At 38.3% G+C, this 23499-nt stretch overlaps 1 protein-coding gene across 1 annotated transcript; it reads left to right on the top strand.

The window, feature by feature from the left end:
* The first annotated feature begins 14505 nt into the window (after positions 1-14505).
* Positions 14506-22748, top strand: LOC104238541 (protein RER1A-like). Its single transcript, XM_009792926.2, has 3 exons — positions 14506-15152; positions 22035-22215; positions 22346-22748. Exons 1-3 carry the CDS (start codon positions 14788-14790, stop codon positions 22400-22402), a joined length of 603 nt encoding a protein of 200 aa, XP_009791228.1. The 5' UTR covers positions 14506-14787; the 3' UTR covers positions 22403-22748.
* The last annotated feature ends 751 nt before the right edge of the window (positions 22749-23499 follow it).

A 23499-nucleotide genomic window follows, 5' to 3' on the forward strand; every position in this document is an offset into this window, starting at 1 on the left:
TTATTATACTCATTTCGTAATCACGATTAGTAACCAACAAACAACTGTTATAAAAAATTACTACTGTATTTAGAGATCATGTTTTAAGAGCTTTATGTGCATTAGACATCATGTTGCTTAGGATTTTATTTCATCTGAGTTGCAATTGCTGAACACCTCGCCAGTTGTTTAATTTAATAACACAAGTTTGGGCTAAACTGCGTCTTCTCTTTAAAAAATTGGAATTAATATGCATGTTTACCTTTTCAAGTAAGCAATACATACGACGCCTAGGCAAGCTTTAGGCCTAATAAAAAATGATTGATTTTGTTTTATCAGTTTCAGACTACTCAGCCTCTTTTAACTTTCTGAACTCTGTTTCTTGTTTGCCTCTCTAAGGTTCACTCTTTCTTTGAAAATCTCTCTATCTCGAAACCAGATTCATATTTATACACTCTCACAAATTTTCTGAGTCTCGCCCTATTAAGCTTTCAAGCTACTAGGTTATCTTTCTGTCCAGGAACGTGTTATTTCAAATTGTTGTATTTTCAAATCTCTACTTTCTTCAAACGATGTTTTAACAATTCCCTTACCTTTTACTTACTCAACTGTTGCCCTCTTAGTTGTATTTATGCAAGTCAAACATTCTTCGGGCCATTCAGATTTTTTTTTATTAAACCTTCTGCTTTCACTGAAGCTTATCTTTTTCCGGCATTCCTGTTTTTTTAAACTCTTATCTTTAAGACCTTAAATGTGTTTGGGACGTGCTAATTACATGTTTACTTGTGGAGGGATTTGTGAACCACTTATTCGCCTTTGTTTGACTCCTTTATGTATAGTCCTACTTGTTATGTATGTCGCCTAGCATTTTGTCCTTTAAACCTAAGGGTTCAGCCTAGTCCTTACCTCATAGGAATAGTGGTACTAAATACCCTCTAGGACTTATAGGATGGGACGGGTACAACATGCAATAAGCTTTCGTGATCCAATCACGCGTTTAAATAACCTTTACGGGGTGGGAAGGGTAGAATATGGAGATGATGACCGATGCGCTAATATCACGTGCGACCCCTCTTTTGAGGAGTGATTGTTGGGTATTGCATTGAAGTGATCCATATTAATCACAAACCTAGGACCCCTTTTCCCCTTTACTTGTTAATCTTTAAGCTTTCTTTTAAAACTAATTTTCTATACTCTCTACTTCTTCAACTCTTAAACTTGTTTGCAAAACTATGTGAAGCCCTTTGCTTTATTTTTCTACTTGTCTTCTTAAAGTCACAATTGTAGCATGGCCGGGAACCACACTTGTGGATCCTGAGGGGTGCCTAACACCTTCCCCTCGGGATAATTTCTAGCCCTTACCCTAATCTCTGGTCTCTTCATCTCAAACTCTTCTAAAAAGTGCCCTAATGCACTATAATCATTAGGTGGCGACTCTTCAACTTCTAAACCCAACTCTCGAAAGGGAATAGAGTTGTCCTCCCAATGTCGTATATCCGATTTCTGACCCCACGGTTAGAGAAAAAGGGGGCGTCGACAAATACACGAAATATAATGCTCAAAAAGCTTTAGTGACATACCTAGTTGTCACTTATGCAGTCTGCACAGTCTCGCAAAATTGTAAATATCTTTCTACTCCGATATCGTATCGACAAACAGTTTAATGTGTTAAAAACTAGACTCGTAGATCTTCAATTTGATAGGTATATAATCCCCTAATTCCCACTATATTAGGAGAAAAGATCAGCTACATTGACCTAAGTTTCAATACATTTATAAATGTAACTTGTGATGACCTTTTCCAACTTTTGTTTCACAGCTCGCTTGACTTCAAAACATAACACACATCTATCATATGACTAAAATAACTCATAACATAATCTCCTCTATAAATTTAAGCACCCCATTCTCACCCCAAAAATACATGTTATAACATTTCCAACTTGTCGACTTTCGACGAAACTTATTTTCTTTATTTGTGTATCTTTAAGCATTCCAACCCTCTTGGTACCTGGTATTCATGATCTTAAACATTTGTAAACTCTATGGTAACATGATTAACTTACTTTATGTACTTTCCAAGATGATCTCTGTGATGACCCGACTGGTCGTCTTAAGAATTAATGCCCCGATCCCTTATTTACTGCTTTCCCCAAGTTTAATTCTGCTATTTTGATTTGCCGGGATATTTGGTTTTGAGTTTCAGAGAGTTTTGGGACACTTAGTCCCTAAATTAGAGATTAAATGTTGGAAAGTTGACCGTAGTCGGAACAGTGTGAAGACAACCTCGGAATGGAAATCTGATGGTTCCATTAGCTCCGTTAGGTGATTCCGGGCTTAGGGGCATGTTCGGATTGTGTTTTGGAGGTCTGTAGCTAATTTAGGCTTGAAATACCGAAAGTTAAATTTTTGAAGTTTCTGATCCGATAGTGAGATTTTAATCCGAGGGTCGGAATAGAATTCTGAAAGTTGGAGTTGCTTTATAGTGTAGAATGTGACGTGTGTGCAAAATTTCAGGTCTTTTGGACGAGGTTTGATAGACTTTCTAATCGAAAGCGTGTTTTTAGAGTTTTTGGAATTCTTAGGCTTGAATCTGATGAAAAATAGGTGTTTTGATATTGTTTTGAGCGTTCCAAAGGTTGGAACAAGTTTGAATGATGTTTTAGGATTGGTTGGCAGGTTTGGTTGAGGTAACGGGGGCCTTGGGTGTGTTCCGGATGCTCAACGGACCATTTTTGGACTTGGAAAGAATGCAAATTTTCTGTTGTTGTGTTGCAGAGAAAACCTTCATCGCGTTCGCGAGAGGGTCTCACGTTCGCGTAGAGAATCTAGGTGAAGCAGCTGAAATGTGCTTCGTGTTTGCAATGATGTCTCGCATTCGCGAAGGTAAGGACCCGTTGGTCTTCGCGTTCGCGACATGGTCCTCGCGTTCGCATAGGGTCTGCCCGTGTAAGCTACGCGTTCACAAGTGGACCTCGCATTCGTGAAAGAGGAATTTGGCCAGCAGGACTTTTGTGCATCACGTTCGTGATAGTAGCCTCGCATTCGCAAAGAAAGAATTACCTGGGTAGATATAAGATTTCAAAATCGAGGGTTTAGCCATTTTTATCAAAACTTAAGCTTGGGAGCTCGGATTTGAGCGAGATTTTGAGGGATTTTCAGAGATATCGATTGGGTAACGATTCTAGACTCCTTTTTGCTTGTAACCCATTAATCTAAACTTGAATTCATCCTTTAATTTCAGAATTTGTATGAAAATTGGGAAAAAGTTCTTAAACCAAGAAGTTGAGTTTTGATTAGGGATTTGACATCGGATTGGGATAATTTTGATATGGTTAGACTCGTGAGAGTGTGATAATTCTAAAACTATAAATTTTACTCGATTCGGAGACGTGGTCCTGAGGGGCTTTTTTGTCATTTTACCTAATTTCGCATATTAGCTTAGAATTTAATTGTAGAATCAGTTACTTGAAGTGTTATTTATATTATGCGATTGATTTGAATAGATTTGGGCCATTTGGAGTCGAGTACTCGTGGCAAAGACGTGGTGTCGGGTTGATTTTGAGCTGGTTCGAGGTAAGTGGCTTGTTTAACCTTGTGTGGGGGACCTTCCCCTTAGGATTGGTATATTTGGTAATTGAAATGCCTTGTACGTGAGGTGACGAGTGCGTACTTGTGCTAATTGTTGAAAATCTGGTTTTTATTAAGTAATCACTAGTATGTTTCCTTTCCTATTTTTATTACTTGCACTATTAAGCCTATTGTTAGCTTAGAAAAGCATGTCTAAGTAACTTAATTGCCTTATTTGCTCAACCTGCATTACCTGAATTCTGTGCAGCATGCTAGGCTAGAATCACTTATTGCCTTAATATGAAATTTTTGTCATTTATGTATATTTTCCTATTGTTGCTGTATGTTTATTTTGGGACTACGGATGTGGGATTCCGGTAGCTCCCCCTTGTCTATTTATTTTGGGACTACGGATGTGGGATTCCGGTAGATCCCTCTGCATAGTTACATAGAACTACATGAATGCACCAGTAGATTCCCCTAGTACTGGGTATTTACATTTGGGACTATGGAACGGGATTCTTGTAGATCCCCGTGCACTATGAGTTGGACTACGGGACGGGATCCCGGAAGATCCATTGGATATGTACATATGGGACTACAGGACGGTATCCTTTGAAGATCCCTGATTGTTATTATTGGTGTTGGGCTGTATTTCCTTCTCGTGTTTACCTTGCTTCTATATAGTTGTTGTCGTCCTATACATCTTGTATTATTTTACTGCTGTATTTATTTATATTGTTCTGTTCTATACTGTTGATCTGTATATTTTATTTAACCTTAGTAGGGCCTTGACCTTCCTCATCACTACCCGACCGAGGTTAGGCTTGGCACTTACTAAGTACCGCTGTGGTGTACTCATGCCTCTCCTGTGCATGTTTTTCATGTATAGATCTAGGTACCGCTACTCAGGCCTACCATTCTTGAGGGAGGTGACTGCTCTAAAGACTTCGAGGTACATCTGCCGCGGCCGCAGACCGAGAAGTCCTTTTCTATTCCAACTGTTAAACCTTGCCTTTCTGTATTTTCTTTCTTGTTAGATATTCTGGAGTTAGACTGTTAGATATTCCAAAGGCTTGTGTTTCCGTGAGTTTCCGGGTTTTGTAATAGTGTACTTGGTTCTGAGAAATGTTGTGTTGTGTATGCCGAGCGGCACTTTTTAACACTGTTTTTATCATTCCTCGTTCTGTTTTAATTGTTTATATTTCGCATTTTGGTTATCTTCCGCAATTTAGGCTTACCTAGTTGTAGAGGACTAGGTGTCATCACGATGGTTCACGGAGGGCAAACCTGGGTCATGACAGGTTGTCTATACTTATCCACAAGAGGCTATGTAACTGTTAGGAAAAATTCCACTTCATTTGATTTCCTTGTCGTGCGACATTTTGACATCACAATTCTAAACTTCTATATTTTATTCTCTCACAGATGGTGAGGACACGCACTACCCGAGATAATCAGGCACTCGCGCCCCCTACTGCAGCCGTCAGAGGCCGGGGCCAAGGTAGAGGCCGAGGGCGCGCACGTGGTGTAGCTAGAGCACCTGCGCGAGCTGCCGCCGAGGTACCACCAGCAGTTTCAGCTGGAGTCCAGGCACCTGACACGCCTACTGCTATTACAACTCCAGCTCCTCCTAGGCATCAGGAGCCTTATTATGCACCTTCGGTTTCTAGCGCGCCTCCTGCGCGGGGTGCTTTCAGAGGTTAGTCCAGTAGACCTGGACTGAGCCAGTCACAACCACCACGTCCTCCCAGAGCTTGTTTTGAGTGTGGTGACACATGCCATATGGTGAGGGATTGCCCCAGACTTGGGAGGGGTGCACCTCCACGGACTTCTCAGCCACAGCGTGCCCTGCAGAGTTCTCAGGCTATGGTTACAGCTCCAGTTACTACCCCACCTGCTCAACCAGCTAGAGGTGGAGGTTAGGGAGGTAGAGGTCGCCCTAGAGGGGGAGGCCAGGCCAGATACTATGCCCTTCCTGCCCGTACCGAGGCTGTTGCCTTTGATTCTGTCATCACAGGTATTATACTGGTTTGTCACATAGATGCATCGGTTCTATTCGATCCAGGCTCCACTTATTCTTATGTGTCTTCTTATTTTGCTCTGCATTTGGGTGTATCTCGGGATTCTTTGAGTTCCCCTATTTATGTTTCTACTCCTGTGGGAGATTCTCTTATTGTGGACCGCGTTTATCGATCGTGTTTGGTTGCTCTTAGTGGTTTTGAGACCAGAGTCGATTTATTGTTGCTCAGCATGGTAGATTTTGACATTATCTTGGGCATGGACTAGTTGTCACCCCATTATGCTATTCTTGATTGTCACACCAAAACCGTGACCCTGGCTATGCCAGGTGTACTGCGTTTTGAGTGGAGGGGTGCTTTAGATCACACTCCTAGTAGAGTTATTTCTTTTCCTAAAGCTCAGCGTATGGTTGAGAAGGGGTGTGACTCGTACTTAGCTTATGTGAGAGATGTCAGTATTGATACCCTTTCAGTTGATTTGGTCCCAGTAGTACGGGATTTCCCCGATGTGTTTCCAGTTGATCTTCCAAGTATGTCTCCTAATAGAGATATTGATTTTGGCATCGATTTGTTGTCGGGAACTCAGCCCATTTCTATTCCTCCATATCGTATGGCTTCTCCTGAGTTGAAGGAGTTGAAGGATCAGTTACAGGAATTTCTTGATAAGGGTTTTATTAGGCCCAGTGTATTACCTTGGGGAGCTTCTATCTTGTTTGTGAAGAAAAATGATGGTTCTATGCGTTTGTGTATTGATTATCGCCAGTTGAACAAGGTTACAGTGATGAACTCCTTTGCCTCGTATTGATGATCTACTTGACCAGCTTCAGGGCGCACGGGTGTTTTCTAAGATTGATTTGCGCTCAGGTTACCATTAGTTGAAGATTCGGGAGCCAGATATCCCGAAGACTGCTTTCAGGACTCGGTATGGTCATTATGAGTTCCTTGTCATGTCATTTGGGCTGACCAATGCCCCAACAACCTTTATGTATTTGATGAACAGTGTATTCCGGCCGTATCTCAACTCGTTTGTCATTGTCTTTATTGATGATATTCTGGTGTATTCCTAGAGTCGGGAATATCATGAGGAACACCTGAGGACTGTGCTTCAAACTTTGAGAGAGAAGAAGTTATATGCTCAGTTCTCGAAATGTGAGTTTTGGTTAGATTCAGTGGCATTCTTAGGTCACGTGGTATCGAGTGAGGGTATTCAGGTGGATCCAAAAAAGATAGAGGTTGTGCAGAGTTGGCCCAGACCATCCTTAGCTACCGAGATCTGCAGTTTCCTTGGATTGGTGTGCTACTGTCATCGTTTTGTGAAGGGGTTTTCATCGATTGCATCCCCTATGACCAAGTTGACCCAGAAGAGTGCTCCGTTCTAATGGACAGAGGAGTGTGAGGCGAGCTTTCAGAAGCTCAAGACAGCTTTGACCACAACCCTAATTTTGATATTTCCTATAAGTTCAGGGTCTTATACAGTCTATTGTGATGCCTCGAGGGTTGGCCTCGGAGCGGTGTTGATGTAGGACAGTAGGGTGATTGCCTACGCGTCCAGAGAGTTGAAGATACATGAGAAGAACTACCATGTTCACGACCTTGAGTTAGCTGCCATTGCTCACGCCTTGAAGATTTGGCGCCATTACTTATACGGTGTGCCTTGTGAGATTTATACTAACCATCGGAGCTTGCAGCACTTGTTCAAGCAAAAGGATCTAAATTTGCGCCAAAGGAGGTGGTTAGAGTTATTGAAGGACTATGATATCACTATTCTGTATCACCCGGGCAAGGCCAAATGTGGTGGCCGATGCTTTGAGTCACCGGGCGGAGAGTTTGGGGAGTTTGGCTTATTTACCAGCATCGGAGAGGCCTATGGCAATGGATATTCAGGCCTTAGCCAGCCAATTTGTGAGATTGGATCTTTCGGAGCCCAGCCGGGTTCTAGCTTGCGTGGTTTCTCGGGCTTCCTTATTTGATCGTATCAGGGAGCGGCAGTATGATGACCCCTATTTACTTGTCCTCAAGGACAAGGTTCAGCACGGTGATGCCAGAGATGTGACTATTGGTGACGATGGGGTATTGAGGTTGCAGTGTCGGATTTGTGCACCCAATGTTGATGGGCTTCGGGAGTTGATTCTGGAGGAGGCCCATAGCTCATGGTATTCCATTTATCCGGGTGCTGCGAAGATGTACCAGGATTTGAGACACCACTATTGGTGGAGGCGGATGAAAAAAGATATAGTTGGATTCGTAGCTCGGTGCCTTAACTGTCAGTAGGTGAAGTATGAGCACCAGAGATCGGGTGGGTTACTTCAGCAGATAGAGATTCCGGAGTGGAAGTGGGAGCGGATCACCATGGACTTTGTAATTGGGCTCCCTTGGACTTTGAGAAAGTTCGATGCTATTTGGGTGATTGTGGATCGGCTGACCAAGTTCGCTCACTTTATTCCTGTGTGTATTACTTATTCCTTGGAGCGGTTAGTGGAGATCTATATCCGGGAAATTGTTCGATTGCATGGTATTCCAGTGTCCATCATTTCAAATAGAGGTACTCAGTTCACATCACGGTTCTAGAGGGTCGTTCAACATGAGTTGGGTACTCGGGTGGAGTTGAGTACAACATTTCACCCTCAGACGGACGGACAGTCCGAGCGCACTATTCAGATTCTTGAGGATATGCTCCATACATGTATGATCGAGTTTGGAGGGTCTTGGGATCAGTTCTTGCCATTGGCGAAGTTTGCTTACAACAACAGCTATCAGTCCAATATTCAGATGGCACCATATGAGGCTTTATATGGGAAATAATGTAGATCCCCGGTACGTTGGTTTGAGCCAGATGAGGCTAGACTATTGGGCACAGACTTGTTCAGGATGCTTTGGAGAAGGTTAAGGTGATTCAGGATAGACTCCGTACAGCCCCGTCCAGACAGAAGAGTTATGCGGACTAGAAGGTTCGTGATGTTTCCTATATGGTTGGAGAGTGGGTTCTGCTTCGGGTTTCGCCTATGAAGGGCGTTATGAGATTTGGGAAAAAGGGAAAGTTGAGTCCGATGTTTATTGGCCCTTTTGAGATATTGAGGCGTGTTGGGGAGGTTGCTTATGATCTTTTCTTACCTCCCAGCTTGGCCGGAGTTCATCCGGTATTTCATGTTTCGATGATCCGGAGGTATCACGGTGATCCGTCGCACGTGTTGGATTTCAGTTCAGTCCAGTTGGACAAGGATCTATCCTATGTTGAGGAGCCAGTGGCAATATTGGACAGGTAGGTTAGAAAGCTGAGGTCAAAGAATATTGCTTCGGTAAAGATTCAGTGGCGCGGCCAGCCGATCGAGGAGGCGACCTGGGAGACCGAGCAGGATATTCACAGTCGTTACCCTCATCTTTTCACTACTTCAGGTATGTCTTTTATGTTGTTCGAGGATGAACTAATCTTTAAGTGTAGGAGGATGTGACGACCCGAACGGTCGTCTTAAAATTAACGCCCTGATCCCCTATTTACTGCTTTCCCCAAGTTTAATTCTGCTATTTTGATTTTCCCGGATGTTCGGTTTTGAGTTTCGGAGGGTTTTGGGACACTTAGTCCCTAAATGAGAGCTTAAGTGTTGGAAAGTTGGTCGTAGTTGGAACAGTCTGAAGACGGCCTCGAAATGGAAATATGATGGTTCCTTAGCTCCGTAAGGTGATTCCGCTTAAGGGCGTGTTCAAATTGTGTTTTGGAGGTCCGTAGCTAATTTAGGCTTGAAATGCTGAAAGTCAAATTTTTGAAGTTTCCGGTCCGATAGTGAGATTTTGATCCGAGGGTTGTAATGGAATTTCGGAAGTTGGAGTAGCTCCGTAGTGTTGAATGTGACGTGTGTGCAAAAATGCAGGTCTTTTGGACGAGGTTTGATAGCCTTTCTAATCGAAAGCGTGTTTTTAGAGTTTTTGGAATTCTTAGGCTTGAATCCGATGAAAAATAGGTGTTTTGATATTGTTTTGAGCGTTCCGAAGGTTGGAACAAGTATGAATGATGTTTTAGGATTGGTTGGGAGGTTTGGTTGAGGTCCCGTGGGCCTCGGGTGTGTTCCGGATGCTCAACGGACCATTTTTGGACTTGGAAAGATTGCAGATTTTCTGTTGTTGTGTTGCAGAGAAAACCTTCATCGCGTTCGCGAGGGGGTCTCGCGTTCGCATAGAGCATCTAGGTGAAGCAGCTGAAATGTGCTTCGCGTTTGCGATGATGTCCCGCGTTCGCGAAGGTAAGGACCCGTTGGTCTTCGCGTTCGCGACATGGTCCTCGCGTTCGCATAGGGTCTGCCCGTGTAAGCTATGCATTCGCGAGTGGACCTCGCATTCGCGAAAGAGGAATTTGGCCAGCAGGACTTTTGTGCATCACGTTCGCGATAGTAGCCTCGCGTTCGCAAAGAAGGAATTACCTGGGCAGATATAAGATTTCAAAATCGAGGGTTTAGCCATTTTTATCAAAACTTAAGCTTGGGAGTTCGGATTTGAGCGAGATTTTGAGGGATTTTTAGAGATATCGATTGGGTAACGATTCTAGAATCATTTTTGCTTGTAACCCATTAATCTAAACATGAATTCATCCTTTAATTTCGAAATTTGTATGAAAATTGGGAAAAAGTTATTAGACCAAGAAGTTGAGTTTTTATTGGGGATTTGACATCGGATTGGGATAATTTTGATATGGTTAGACTCGTGAGAGTGTGAAAATTTTGAAATTATAAATTTTACCCAATTCCGAGACGTGGGCCCGAGGGGCATTTTGGTCATTTTACCTAATTTCGCGTATTAGCTTAGATTTTAATTGTAGAATCAATTACTTGAAATGTTATTTACATTATACGATTGAATTGAATAGATTTAGGCCATTTGGAGTCGAGTACTCGTGGGAAAGACGTGGTGTCGGGTTGATTTTGAGTTGGTTCGAGGTAAATGGCTTGTCTAACCATGTGTGGGGGACCTTCCCCTTAGGATTGGTATATTTGGTAATTGAAATGCCTTGTACGTAAGGTGTCGAGTGCGTACTTATGCTAATTGTTGGAAATTCGATTTTCATTAAGTAATCACTAGTATGTTTCCTTTCCTGTTTTTATTACTTGCACTATTAAGCCTGTTGTTAGCTTAGGAAAGCATTTTGAAGTAACTTAATTGCCTTATTTGCTCAACCGGTCTTACCTGAATTCTGTGCAGCATGCTAGGCTAGAATCACTTGTTGCCTTAATATGAAATTTTTCCATTTTTGTATATTTTTCTGTTGCTGCTGTGTATTTATTTTGGGACTACGAATGTGGAATTCTGGTAGCTCCCCCTTATCTGCTTATTTTGGGACTACGGATGTGGAATTCCGATAGATCCCCCTGCATAGTTACATGAAACTACGAGAATGCACCCGGTAGATTCTTCCAGTACTGGGTATTTACATTTGGGACTACGGAACGGGATTCCGGTAGATCCCCGCGCACTATGAGTTAGACTACGGGACGGGATCCCAAGAGATCCATTAGATATGTACATATGGGACTACTAGACGGTATCCTGAGAGATCCCCGATTGTTATTATTGGTGCTGACCTGTATTTCCTTCCCGTGTTTACCTTGCTTCTGTATAGTTGTTGTTGTCCTGTACATCCTGTATTATTTTACTGCTGTACTTATTTATACTGTTCTGTTCTATACTGTTGATCTTTATATTTTATTTAACCTCAGTAGGGCCCTGACCTTCTTCGTCACTACCCGACCGAGGTTAGGCTTGACACTTACTGAGTACCGCTATGGTATACTCATGCCTCTCCTGCGCATGCTTTTCATGTGCAGATCCAGGTACCGTTACTCAGGCCTACCATCCTTGAGGGAGGCGACTGCTCTAGCGACTTCGAGGTACATCTGCCGCATCCGCAGACCGAGAAGTCCCTTTCTATTCCAGCTGTTAAACCTTGCCCTTCTATATTTTCTTTCTTGTTAGATATTCTGGAGTTAGACTGTTAGATATTCCAAAGGCTTGTGTTTCCGTGAGTTTTCGAGTTTTGAGATAGTGTACTCGGTTCTGAGAAATGTTGTGTTGTGTATGCCGAGCGGCACTTTTTAACACTATTTTTATCACTCCTCATTCTGTTTTAATTGTTTATATTCCGCATTTTGGTTATCTTCCGCAATTTAAGCTTACCTAGTTGTAGAGGACTAGGTACCGTCACGATGGTTCACGAAGGGCGAATCGGGGTCATGACAATCTCATTTCTGAAATTATATCAATTGACTTAAGACGTACTCTTACGTACGAAAAAATGGGGGTGTAGCAGTTATTTAACATAGATTTATATCTAATGACTTTAGATTGGTTAAATTATGAAAATAATGGATTTGAATCAAATTACGATATGAATACTATTTCTTTTCACATGTATTCTACCAAAATCTTTTCCTGCAAATCCTTCACGTGAAATAAAAAATAATCGGAGGAATTAAAAGACAACTTAGCCCAACGATAGTTTTGTTCTTTACAAAATATAAAATTGTCTACTTTTTAAGTATAATAATTTTCTTTAGTATTTGGCTGATTCTTTAACAAAACTCAAACGAAATTTAAATGATGGTGAAATTCTAGACTCGAAATGGAAACACTGTAAACATAGGATATGCTTAATTTGTAACTGTAACCAAATTAAAATTGTGAACATCTACTGCTGCATACGATGCTCTATATTAAAATATTTTGAGTTTTAGAAATTCTAGTTAAGATGACCTAACTACATTAACTATTTATAATGTACTTGGAGTATTAACTTAAGAGAAACGGAAAAAAAACAATGGAAAAGGGCAGAAAATGTCCCTAAACTAGTGGAAAAGGTTTAAAAATACCCTTCATCCACTTATTGGGCTAAAAATACCGCTCCATCCATCTTTGGTTCACTTATGCCCTTTGACCGTTAGGTCAATGCTGAATTAAAAATAATTACTTAAAAGAATATTTTGCAAAATATTTTTATTTTTTTAAAACTAATGCACCAGTAATCCACTAATTTAGTAAAGTCTTCTTCTTCTTCTTTTTTTTTTTTTTTAGTTTTTACCAAAAACAATCAATTTTTACAAAAAAATATTTTTTTTTTCATTTTTTAAAGCATTTGTTTTGTAAAAATTGGAAAAAAATTGTTTTTAACAAAAATATTTTCGTGTTTTAAAAACGGAAAAAATATTTTCGTTTTACAAAAATATTTTTTTTTCATTTTTTTGTAAAAAATTCAGTTTTTAAAAACAAAAATATTTTGTTAAAAAACGAAAATAGTTTTTTCAGTTTTTACAAATTTGTTTTTCCAGTTTTTACAAAAAAAATGCTTTAAAAAACTGAAAAAAAAGTTTTCAAAAACTAAAATATTTTGTTCAAAATATTTTTTCAGTTTTTAAAAAACAAAAATATTTTATTAAAAACAATTTTTTTCTGTTTTTACAATATTTTTTTCATCTTTTAAAAGAAATACTTTAAAAAACTAAAAAAATGATTATTTTTTTCTTGTAAAAATTGAATTGTTTTTTGTAAAAACTGAAAAAAGAAGAAGAAGACTTTACTAAATTAGTGAACTACTGGTGCATTAATTTTAAAAAACAAAAATATTTTTTTAAGTAATTATTTTTAATTCAACATTTACCTAACGGTCAAAGAGCATAAGTGAACCAAAAAAGGTGGATGGAGGGGTATTTTTAGCCCAATAGGTAGATGAAAGATATTTTAAACCTTTTTCCATAGTTTAGGGGCATTTTGAACATTTTTCCGTAAAAAACAAAGAGTTGGAGGCACCACTAAACTAATTAACTATAGAAACATAGTAATTATTTGGAGTGGAGTTCGTGTAAATGGAATTTTGAGTACTCCATCATAAAATAATTATTCTTACACACTCTTAAAAGAATTTACAAGAATACCAAGCCATACTATGATGAATAAATTAATGTGATAAAGGTCTAACATATTTTGTGGGCTGTTAAGTTCGTGACACAAACATTTAAGAATTAAAATCCGCTTCTAATATAAAAAAAAGTGAAAATCGTAAAATAGAATTGTTCACTCTAGGAATGAATTGCAACCTTGTAGTTAGACTTTCATGTAATCACAATATTGCTTCAATTGAAGTGAAAAAAATAGATGTCATTATTTAAATGTATGTACAAGAAGAATTAGAGTTTAGTTTTCAAATTAAAAGAGAATAAATATAGAGAATAACAAGTTTAAATTAGATATGTATTAACTACCATAAATAATCATAAATACGAGATAAAATTACTTACATCGATTTGGTTATCGTTATTAAATCACGTAAAACATTTAGTTTTAATAATAAAATGATATATTAATTGAGATCTACCTACTAAAACTTAAATCTTAATATTATAAGCTAAAGAGAAAGGAAAAATAGAAACAAAAAGAGGAGGAGAGAAAAGAGTGATGATCAAATATATGTATTTGTAAATAGAATGCAAGGCTAACATACATTATTAATAGATTATTTATATATTTATTAATATTTTCAAAGAATAAACATTTCTTCACATTCCTGTCGTAAAAAAGTCACAAGAAAGAGCAAGTTTATGTAGTTCAATCTGTAAAGTCTTTTCATACGCCCACAAAAGTCTTCCTTACCCACTATATTCATAAACAATGAGTCAGAGATCGAGTAAATACAATAATGGACGCTTATTGGTATTCCAACCTTCTTTTTTTAGGAATAGGTAATAAAATTTTGATTTATCGGTAATAAAACCTGGCTACTATTCTACCATGAGGAAAATGAGTGAAAAATAACTATGTGCAGTAAAAGAGAAAATGATCATTAATTGCTACTTAGAACATAACAATTAAACGTTCATACTAATAATAAAATATGCATGCTATGTATTACCTACAAATGTAATGTCTTTAATATCTTCATTAGACATAAGTTGCATGAAATGAACATTAATCAAGCCTATTGTATTGTACACTTCTGAATTTATTCTCTTAAATCATCTTTTTCTTTTTTGTTTCTTTTCATCTTTCTTCTCTTAGTTGGGATGTTACATGTGAAATACCTATATAGAAACTAATATACGAAAAAGCCCCTTAAGTTCTCAAAAAATAAATAAATTGTTGGGCCCGGGATATCCTCGCCAGTACTGGAAATAAAGCAAAAAAAAGAGAAAAGAAAGAATACTATTAACAAACTCTAAGGGGAATTAATTTACTTTAAAAAAAGATGAATGTCGGTGGAGGAACCGGCGCCGGCGACTGTATATCCTCACCTTCGACCACCGTGTCGCAGTGGTTCTTCACCGTATCTCAGCGGTACCAGCACCTTCTGGATAGGTCAACGCCGCATGTCCGCCACCGTTGGATCGCCTTTTCGGTGATAGCTTTGATCTATGCCGTACGCGTGTACTTCGTTCAAGGATTCTACATCATCACGTACGGACTAGGAATCTACATCCTTCAGCTGCTGATCGCCTTCCTTTCCCCTCAAGTGGATCCGGAACTCGCCGATGGTCCTGGTCCTTCCCTCCCCACCCGCGGTTCCGATGAGTTTCGCCCTTTCGTTCGTCGCCTCCCTGAGTTTAAATTCTGGTGCGTAATTCTTGAATACTATTTGTTTTGGTCCGTTTGGATCTATTTCGTAATTTGATCGAATCAGTTTCTGCATTTTTCAATTGGTTTCCTAGAAATTTAATTGGATGAATAGAGCGGAATTTCATATGATTGAGTATTACTGATTTAGGATTGACTCTTCCTTTATTGATTTATGGATCACAGAAATTGAGTTCTGACGGTTCTGTTCTTTTCACACTGGCACGATGAACATTGGTTTCTATATCCTTCTTTAGTTAATTTGACTATTTTCGTAAAAATAAATGTGTTGAATTGCGAATAAAACTAAGAAATAACTTTCAAATGCACTAAAGCTCGGTCCTTTAATACGTTCTAGAAGCATTCGCTTGGTGGTAATTTAACTCTTGCAAAGAATCATTTTGGATATATACTGCATTTGTATGAAGTATTTTTGCAAAATTGTCTGGACAAATACTTTTTGGGAAGTTTACAAAGTTGATTATACTTGGGTCAGCCTTAGATGCGGTGTGCCTGTGTCCCAAGTATTCAATTTATTTCATGTACATCAATGTAGTGTCTTAGTAAAAATAATGTTGTTGCTCCTACATTATTTTGCCATCATAGCTAAGATTTGCTCAGCCATGACTTTTCCCTGGTCTATTGTAAGTGTGTGAATCTTCAGACCTGCGTAGTTGTTATTGGTTGGCTATTATAATCATTTGTTGTCTTTACTGATCATTGCAACTGTTGTGCAATTGAAGATATCATCTTTAGATTATTATTATTATTTTTTTTTATCTTTTGCGTGACAACCTATGAATGTGGCAAAAAAGTAGGAGAGCTTAAAATGGGGAAAGCTAATGGTCTTAACTTGAGCCTTGGACCAACACGTTCACTGCCACCAGGTCAAACCAGAGAGATGCAGGGGGGCATCGCCTAACCTATGTCTAAAGGAGAGCCCCTTATAAAATGAAAATGCCATGTTATCATTGCCCTCGCTGATGGGCGCCCCTTCTAGATGTGGTTATGCAGTTTTTGCCCTTGAAAAAAATGACTTTTTTGGTTTTTAATTCTTATGTGCAACGAAATTGTGTAAAATTAACCATTAATACACTTCAAATTTTCCTATGCATGGGATGAGTTTAAAGGAAGTAACATGGTCAGTGAGGATTCATATAGCGACTCCAACTTGTTTGGAAGTCAGTCATAGTTGTTGTTGTTGAAAAAGCAAAAGGTTGGCTTATTTGCTTGTTCTATTTATCAAAAAAAGAAAAGAAGTTCAATAGAGTTGGTTGAGAACTTGAGGTCTCATGACAAAAACCTTGGTGATTTCTTCCCATCCGTTCAAGTCTTGGTGGATATGGTTACCTGGTATTTGATGCTAGTGATTTCTTCCCATCAAGTCTTGGTGGATATAGTTATTTGGTACCTGATGCTTGTGGGAGGTAGTAGGTATCCCCTAGAATTAGTCGAGGTGTGCGCAAGCTGGCTCGGACACCATGATTATCAAAAGAAAAAAAAAGTTCAAAACTTTCTCCGTTTTCCCTTCCTACAAAGAAATAAATCTCCTCTTTTACTACCTTACTTTGCTATAGTTATCTAGAGGTATGAAAAATGAAGATAATATTTGGTGCTAGGGATTTTAATTCTTAATTTTTTTTAGGAAGAAATGTTGTCTAAGTAATTTGTAGGATACACATGTTTTAAGTTTGGCTGTTGATATTAAAGTACTGCATCTATTTCAATTTATGTGATATTTTTTTTTTTAGTGTATCCGGAAAAAAAAATGACGCCTTTCTATGTATAGAAATAATTTAACTCTTAATTGCCCATTCTACCTTGAATAGGATGATTATAGCCACAAAATGTTATGACATGTTTTAATTCACAAGTTTCAAAAGTTTTTCTTTCTTTCTTAGATTCGTGATAGTCAAACACCTTTACATAACATGGGACAGAGGAGTAAGTTATAGGCAATCTTGTAAAATCTACTCAAACTAGTTAACATTTCTTATTGTTATTAATACCAGTTAAGCATTAATAATTCACTATGGAAAGTATTGGCTTACATAAAGAATATACTTGAGTAAAGGCATGGCACTACATAACTTTTGAAACTGACTGCTAAATTTTATTTGCTAGAATACAACTTTCTTCACTTGCCATGTGTTTTTTTACTACAACTTGAACTCAAGGTTTGAGTTTACGAGAAGTGCTTTCATGTAAGAACCTTTTGTGATCAGTAAAACAATTGTTTTAAGTTAAGTTAGCATCAAGTTGATGCTAACGTGCGGGGTTACAACAAATACGAAAAATAAAGAAAGATAACATGGAGAAAAACTAAATTTGTGCAATTTTAAAGGTACTACATTAAGGGGAAAAACGCTTATTTACTGCGAGCGAGCTTCAGATACTTTCTCACTTCCCTCCTTGCACAAGAAACAAAGATATCCAATGCATTTAAATTTTCATTCTATGAAATTACTTAACTTCGTTCAAATACGAATATAGGCATGATTGAAGCATAAAATGAAATAATAATTTGGTTTCCCCTTAATGACATGCTCTTACAGGCATAAAAATGTCATTGCATGTTTAAGAGCACTAGTTCTAGTAGTACTTTTGCTATGTTATAAAGTCTTTTTTTTACACTGTGTTCAGTTAAATACTGCCTTATAAAATAAAACAGATGGGGTATAAACATAAGGTTAAAGTAACAAACATTGAGGATATTCACAAAGCCAACACTTATCCCAAAATTTCACATGCCAGCTCACTCAATCTAAACTACGCGTATCTTTTGAATTCCTTATGGATTTCAAATCTGCTCCTTGATTACAACACAACTTTTACCGTCAGTTAAAGATCTTCAAAGTTGTTTCCAAGGGGTTGGCTAGGTTGAGTGGTTGAGGGCACCCATTTGTTCCTATTTTGGTACGAAGATTTACGTGACACATGTGCTTGTGGAATGTAATAGGCTGTTTGGTGGGTTAGCAAGGTACGCCACAAGGTAGCTCGGATAATATCATCATCAAGTTTAAGAAAAAAACTATTCAAGGCCAAAGGTAAGCCAAAGTCGGGAAAACTAGTTATTATTCATTATCTAATTAATGATTTATGCGTTTTAACTTTATTCCGTTGTGCCAAAGATAATGTGATATAGGAATGTCACGACCCAAATCCCACTATTGGAGTCGTAATGGTACCTAATCTTCGAGACTAAGTAAGCCCGCCACTTATACAACATTAAATCAACAAGACATGAGATATTAAGACATAATCTAATATAAAAGTGGAAATAGAATTAACACAAGCCAAAATAGCAATACTCAATATAATTTCTCAGAACTAGGTGGTACAGAGTTATGAGCTCTAAGTGAACACATAAGAATGTCTCAAATACAATTTCAGATATGAAAATAACAGTATCAATGTAAGGATGAGGCTCCGAGGGACTACGACAGCCATGCAACTCTACCTTGAATTCTCGCGATCAATGTAGCACTCACTCTCTAAGTTTGCTGTCTCCAACACCCAGGTCTGCACAAAAAAGTGTCGAAGTGTAGTATGAGTATACCACATCCCGTACCTAGTAAATATCAAGACTAACCTCGGTGAAGTAGTGACGAGGTTCAAGTCATATGATACTCACTAGTCAAGGAAACATATGCAAAATATTAATAACTGATAGTAGAACATGTAACGGATAACAATATCATCATTTTCGTTAGAACATTGGATAACAACTCAACGTAGGAGAATTCATCTTTGACATCAAATCATCAAATAGAAGTGGAGGCACTTAATAACATGTTAAATTCAACTAGCAACTCATAAAAATACATGACGGTGTTTAAAGAAAACATGTGTATGAGCAAAATATCATCCTCGCTTCGTCACAAGAACATCATCAAGAAAATCACCCCCAAATCATCGCATAACATCAATCACTAATGACACCCTTATTTCACCGCATGTTCAATAACAATAAATGTCACCCTTATCTCGCCACATGCGCATATTACCACCCTTATTTCGCCATATGGGCAACCCGAGCAAACGCCACCCTTATTTTGCCTTATGCGCAAAACAGTAATTACAATTGTACTGCAAAGACCTCGTGCCAATACTCAATCAATCCGCTCAACATGCCCACATGTGCCATAATTATCACAAATCAATATGCCAAATTTTCATCAAAGATATAAGCTTATAATTTATCAGCAAGGTGCACAAGGACATGCACATAATAAAAATGCGGATGGGTGTTCAACATATAAAGCATGGCTACGGCTTAGTCAATTGCAGCGATCATATTCAAGTAATCACAAAGTGATTAAACATGTTTCACGTAAGGCACATAAATTAAGGCATATTAATAGCCTAAGGTCTTAATCCGGTCATAAGCCACACATAACACCCGATTACACGCTTGTCACTTCGCGTACACGTCGCTTCTCACATAATACGGATAAGCAAGTAAGACCAATTTCTAAGGGGTATTCCCTTCCCCAAACAAGGTTAGGCAAAATACTTACATTCAAACAAGCCAAATCAATACTCCAAAATGCGTTTCCTTTAGAAATCACTTCCGTCAAGCTCAAATCTAGCAAAAAGACTCAATAACATCAAACAAAGTTAAAGGACTCAATTCCAAACAATAAAGTCCCAATCTTTACCCAATTCCCGGAAAGTCAACAAAAGTCAACCCCAGGCCCACACGGTCAAAACTCGAGTCAAGAAGTAGATCCCGTCTACCCGTAACCCCATGAGTCCAAATATGTGATTAGTTTTCAAAATCGAGTCCAAATCAACTCAAATCCTCAATTTTTATTTTTCACAATATAGTCAAAACCCCCCAAAAAATCCTTTCAAATTCCTTGATTTTGGTGTAAAAAATGCATGAGATTTCAAGATATAATATCAAAATCAAGTGAAAATCAGTTACGCAATAGCTTTGTATGAAAATCTTCTTCAAAAATTGCCCCTCACTAAGGCTATGGCTCAAAGTATTATAAAATATGGGTCTATGCCCGAAATTGCGTAAGTTATAACAGTTGCGGATGTTGCATTTGCGATCAGGGGTTCATGGATACGACTATCACAATTGCGACAAAGCGCTCGCAAAAGCTAACTTGGCCCCTAAGCAACTGACATCGCAATTGCGACCCGAAACCTCACAATTGCAAAGCATCCTTCGCAAATGCGAGCATCGCAATTGCCATACCAGCTTCGCATTTGCGAAGCTGGCCTCCTAAGCCACACATCGAATATGCGATCAATTGTCCGCAAATGCGAGCAGACCTTCACAAATTCGAGGTCTGCAGCACCAACAATTTGAAGCTTTTCCAAAAACCATCCGAAAACCATCCGCAACTCACACGAGCCCTACACCAAACGTTCACTCAAACACATGAACCTCGTACGAACTCGCTCGCAAGTTCGGAACATCAAAATAACATACAAAACCACGAATCGAACACCAAAATGTATCATGCAAGCTTTGAAACTTAAGAACTTCAATATAACAACCGAGCGTCCGTTTCCTACAACTCGTAATGAGACCAATCTTTGCACGCAAGTTCTACATGACAAAACAAACTTATTTCAAGTCTCGGAGCAACAGTCCGACCCCGATAGCCACAAAGTCAACCCATGGTCATACTTATGAAATTTCTAAGCCTTCAAATTGCCAACTTTCGGCAAAAAGAGCCAAATCATTCTAGGAATTTCCGAATCCAATTTCGGGCATACGCTAAGCCCAAAATCACCATACAAACCTATTGGAATCATCAAAACATGAATCCAAGTTCATTAACACAAAAGTCAAACCTTGATCAACTCTTATAACTAAATCTTCCAATCACAGAGCTACGTATTCCAATTCACCCCAAAACCTTCACAGAGCCAAACCAACCATCCCCGCAAGTCACAAAACAATAATTAAGCACAAGAGAAGCATCAAATGGGGAAACTGGGCTCAAATACACAAAACGACCGGCCGCATCGCTGTAAGGAAGTTTTATAATCGACCTATTTAAACCATGATCTTGAACAAGTAACATAATTATACTCTTGAAAGATAGAAGTTGTGTTGTTTCAATCTATTTGGCAGTGAATATCTTTTGAATTTTTCTATGAATTCATTTTGAACCAACAACAGAAGTTTTGCGGCTATCGATGCTATATGGGATACAGTTAACTGTTAAGGCAAGGTCTCATAGTAAGAACATATAATATTCGATGAAGTTAAACTTCTCATTCTCTACCTTTTGTAGACTAATACTTGTATACCGGGAGCTTTTCATACATTAATAAATTATAACTATCATAAAAGTTGGGAAGGGGTTTAAACTTCCCTAAGGATTCTCGAGCATGTCCTTTTTCGTTTAGTTCTCGATGTTATAGTGCTACAGGTTTGTGTGTATGGAAAAAAAATCAATATCTGTTGTTGCGTGGCTTTTTGACGGTCTTGGCAACTCTGGAGAACTCTTCATTTGCTATCACCTTCACTTGGAATGTACTTGAAAAGGGAGCAAATATTTTGTATTAAAGCTGGATATTGGTTTTACATTGATTTTTATTGTTATAGACAGAAGTAGTGCCTGCCATATGTGTCAAATATAAATAGGCTGCTTCCATGAGGTTCTTTGTATTTTTATGATTCTCCTATTATTCTTGTAATGCACAAGAGAGATCTTTGGGTATTAGCTTTTATATCACTGATATTTCTTCTAATGTAATCTTTTAAATAGTATTACTGTGTTCCACTTCATCCATGCACCTAATTTTTATATTAGTGGGTTTCCCATCCAAATTCCGTTGGTCCATGTAGTCCTAGGAATGATGACACACTAGTTCTTGCCTGGAAACTGATTTTTTTCTTTGCTTCTATGACAGGTATTCGCTAACAAAAGCCTTCTGCATCGCTTTTGTGCTGACATTCTTCAGTGCTTTTGATGTACCTGTATTTTGGCCAATTTTGTTATTCTATTGGGTTGTACTATTCATTTCGACAATGAAGAGGCAGATAATGCACATGATCAAATATAGATATGTCCCCTTCACATTTGGCAAACAGGTATCTATGAAAGTTATTTGTAGTTTAATTTTTTCTGTAACCTTTCTAGATGGCCAAGCCTGAATTTGTCAGTCCGTACGGTGTACCTTAGTTATTTTGAAGACAACTGAGACTTGCTTCCTTTCTACAGCGTTACAGTGGGAAGAAAGAAACAGTCATCGATGAAGCAGATGTTTCCAGACCTTGAGGTTCAAAGTAGATCAAGGCATTTTATGACAAGAACATGGATCTGTTTTGGGTAACTGATTTGGCTAGACTGAACTATCCTTTCTCCATAAAAAGGTTTCTAGATTGGAACGAGCCACGCCACTGACATATAATCATCAATCAACTATTAGATTTTAAAACTCTAGCTTTTCTCTTAGTAGCACTATGTACGTACTTATTTTTGTCTTGATGGGTAAGTAGCTCCTGAATGTTTATATTCATTTTTGAGCTGCTCCAACCTTGCGTGTACAACTTTTATTCAAGTTCTGGTAGATGCTGAGTCTGCAGTGTACTCGTTATAAATGTTTAATGATCTATTGGGGATATCTTATTCTTCGCTTTTACTGGTTCTTGTCACACCCCAACCTAGGTGAAGTGGACAAGCACACAGTACCTCATTTACATGGCGACTCATTCTGTACGGTCACTGATTTACTTAAACTCGAGATTCTGTACGGTAACTGATTTACTTAGACTCGAGCTCCTGCACGTAGAAAAGTCACAAAACATATATCTATCTATATCTATACTATATTAAAAGTGAAAAAGGCCTTAAGTTAAAAGTTAAATTACACATTTACCCTTTTAAAAAATTAATTACCCTAACTTTCTTTTTCTTAGACAACAAAAAAAAAGGAAGGACGCAAACTAACGCCAACATAAGGCAGCGCTTCAAGCCATCATGAAGCCCTGGAAGAAAAAAAGAGACAACGGTTCATTAATGTATTCAACAATTACCTTCTATCCTAATATATGTATCAAGGACCTGTGATGCAGTTGGATTTCCTCCAAATTCTCACAACTAGAAAAAAGTGCAAGAAGAGGAGAGAGACAACACAAGAGCAAGAACTTGAATCTAAAGGCCGACAAAAAATTCTTTACATTGCTCTATGCATAAGACTGTAGGAGTATAAAAAGATAATAGAGTACTACCAATATTGCTCTATTCATTCTCCTCGCTCAGTTTCTCTCATCTCGAATGTCGTTATTTGAAATATTAATTTTGCAAAATTATATATATATCAATTGTTTATTGAATGATATGACAAAGCGAATATGTTTTCTTGTCTTCAAACG

This window comes from Nicotiana sylvestris, chromosome 11 (assembly GCF_000393655.2).
Source record: "Nicotiana sylvestris chromosome 11, ASM39365v2, whole genome shotgun sequence".
NCBI classification, from domain to species: Eukaryota; Viridiplantae; Streptophyta; class Magnoliopsida; order Solanales; family Solanaceae; genus Nicotiana; species Nicotiana sylvestris.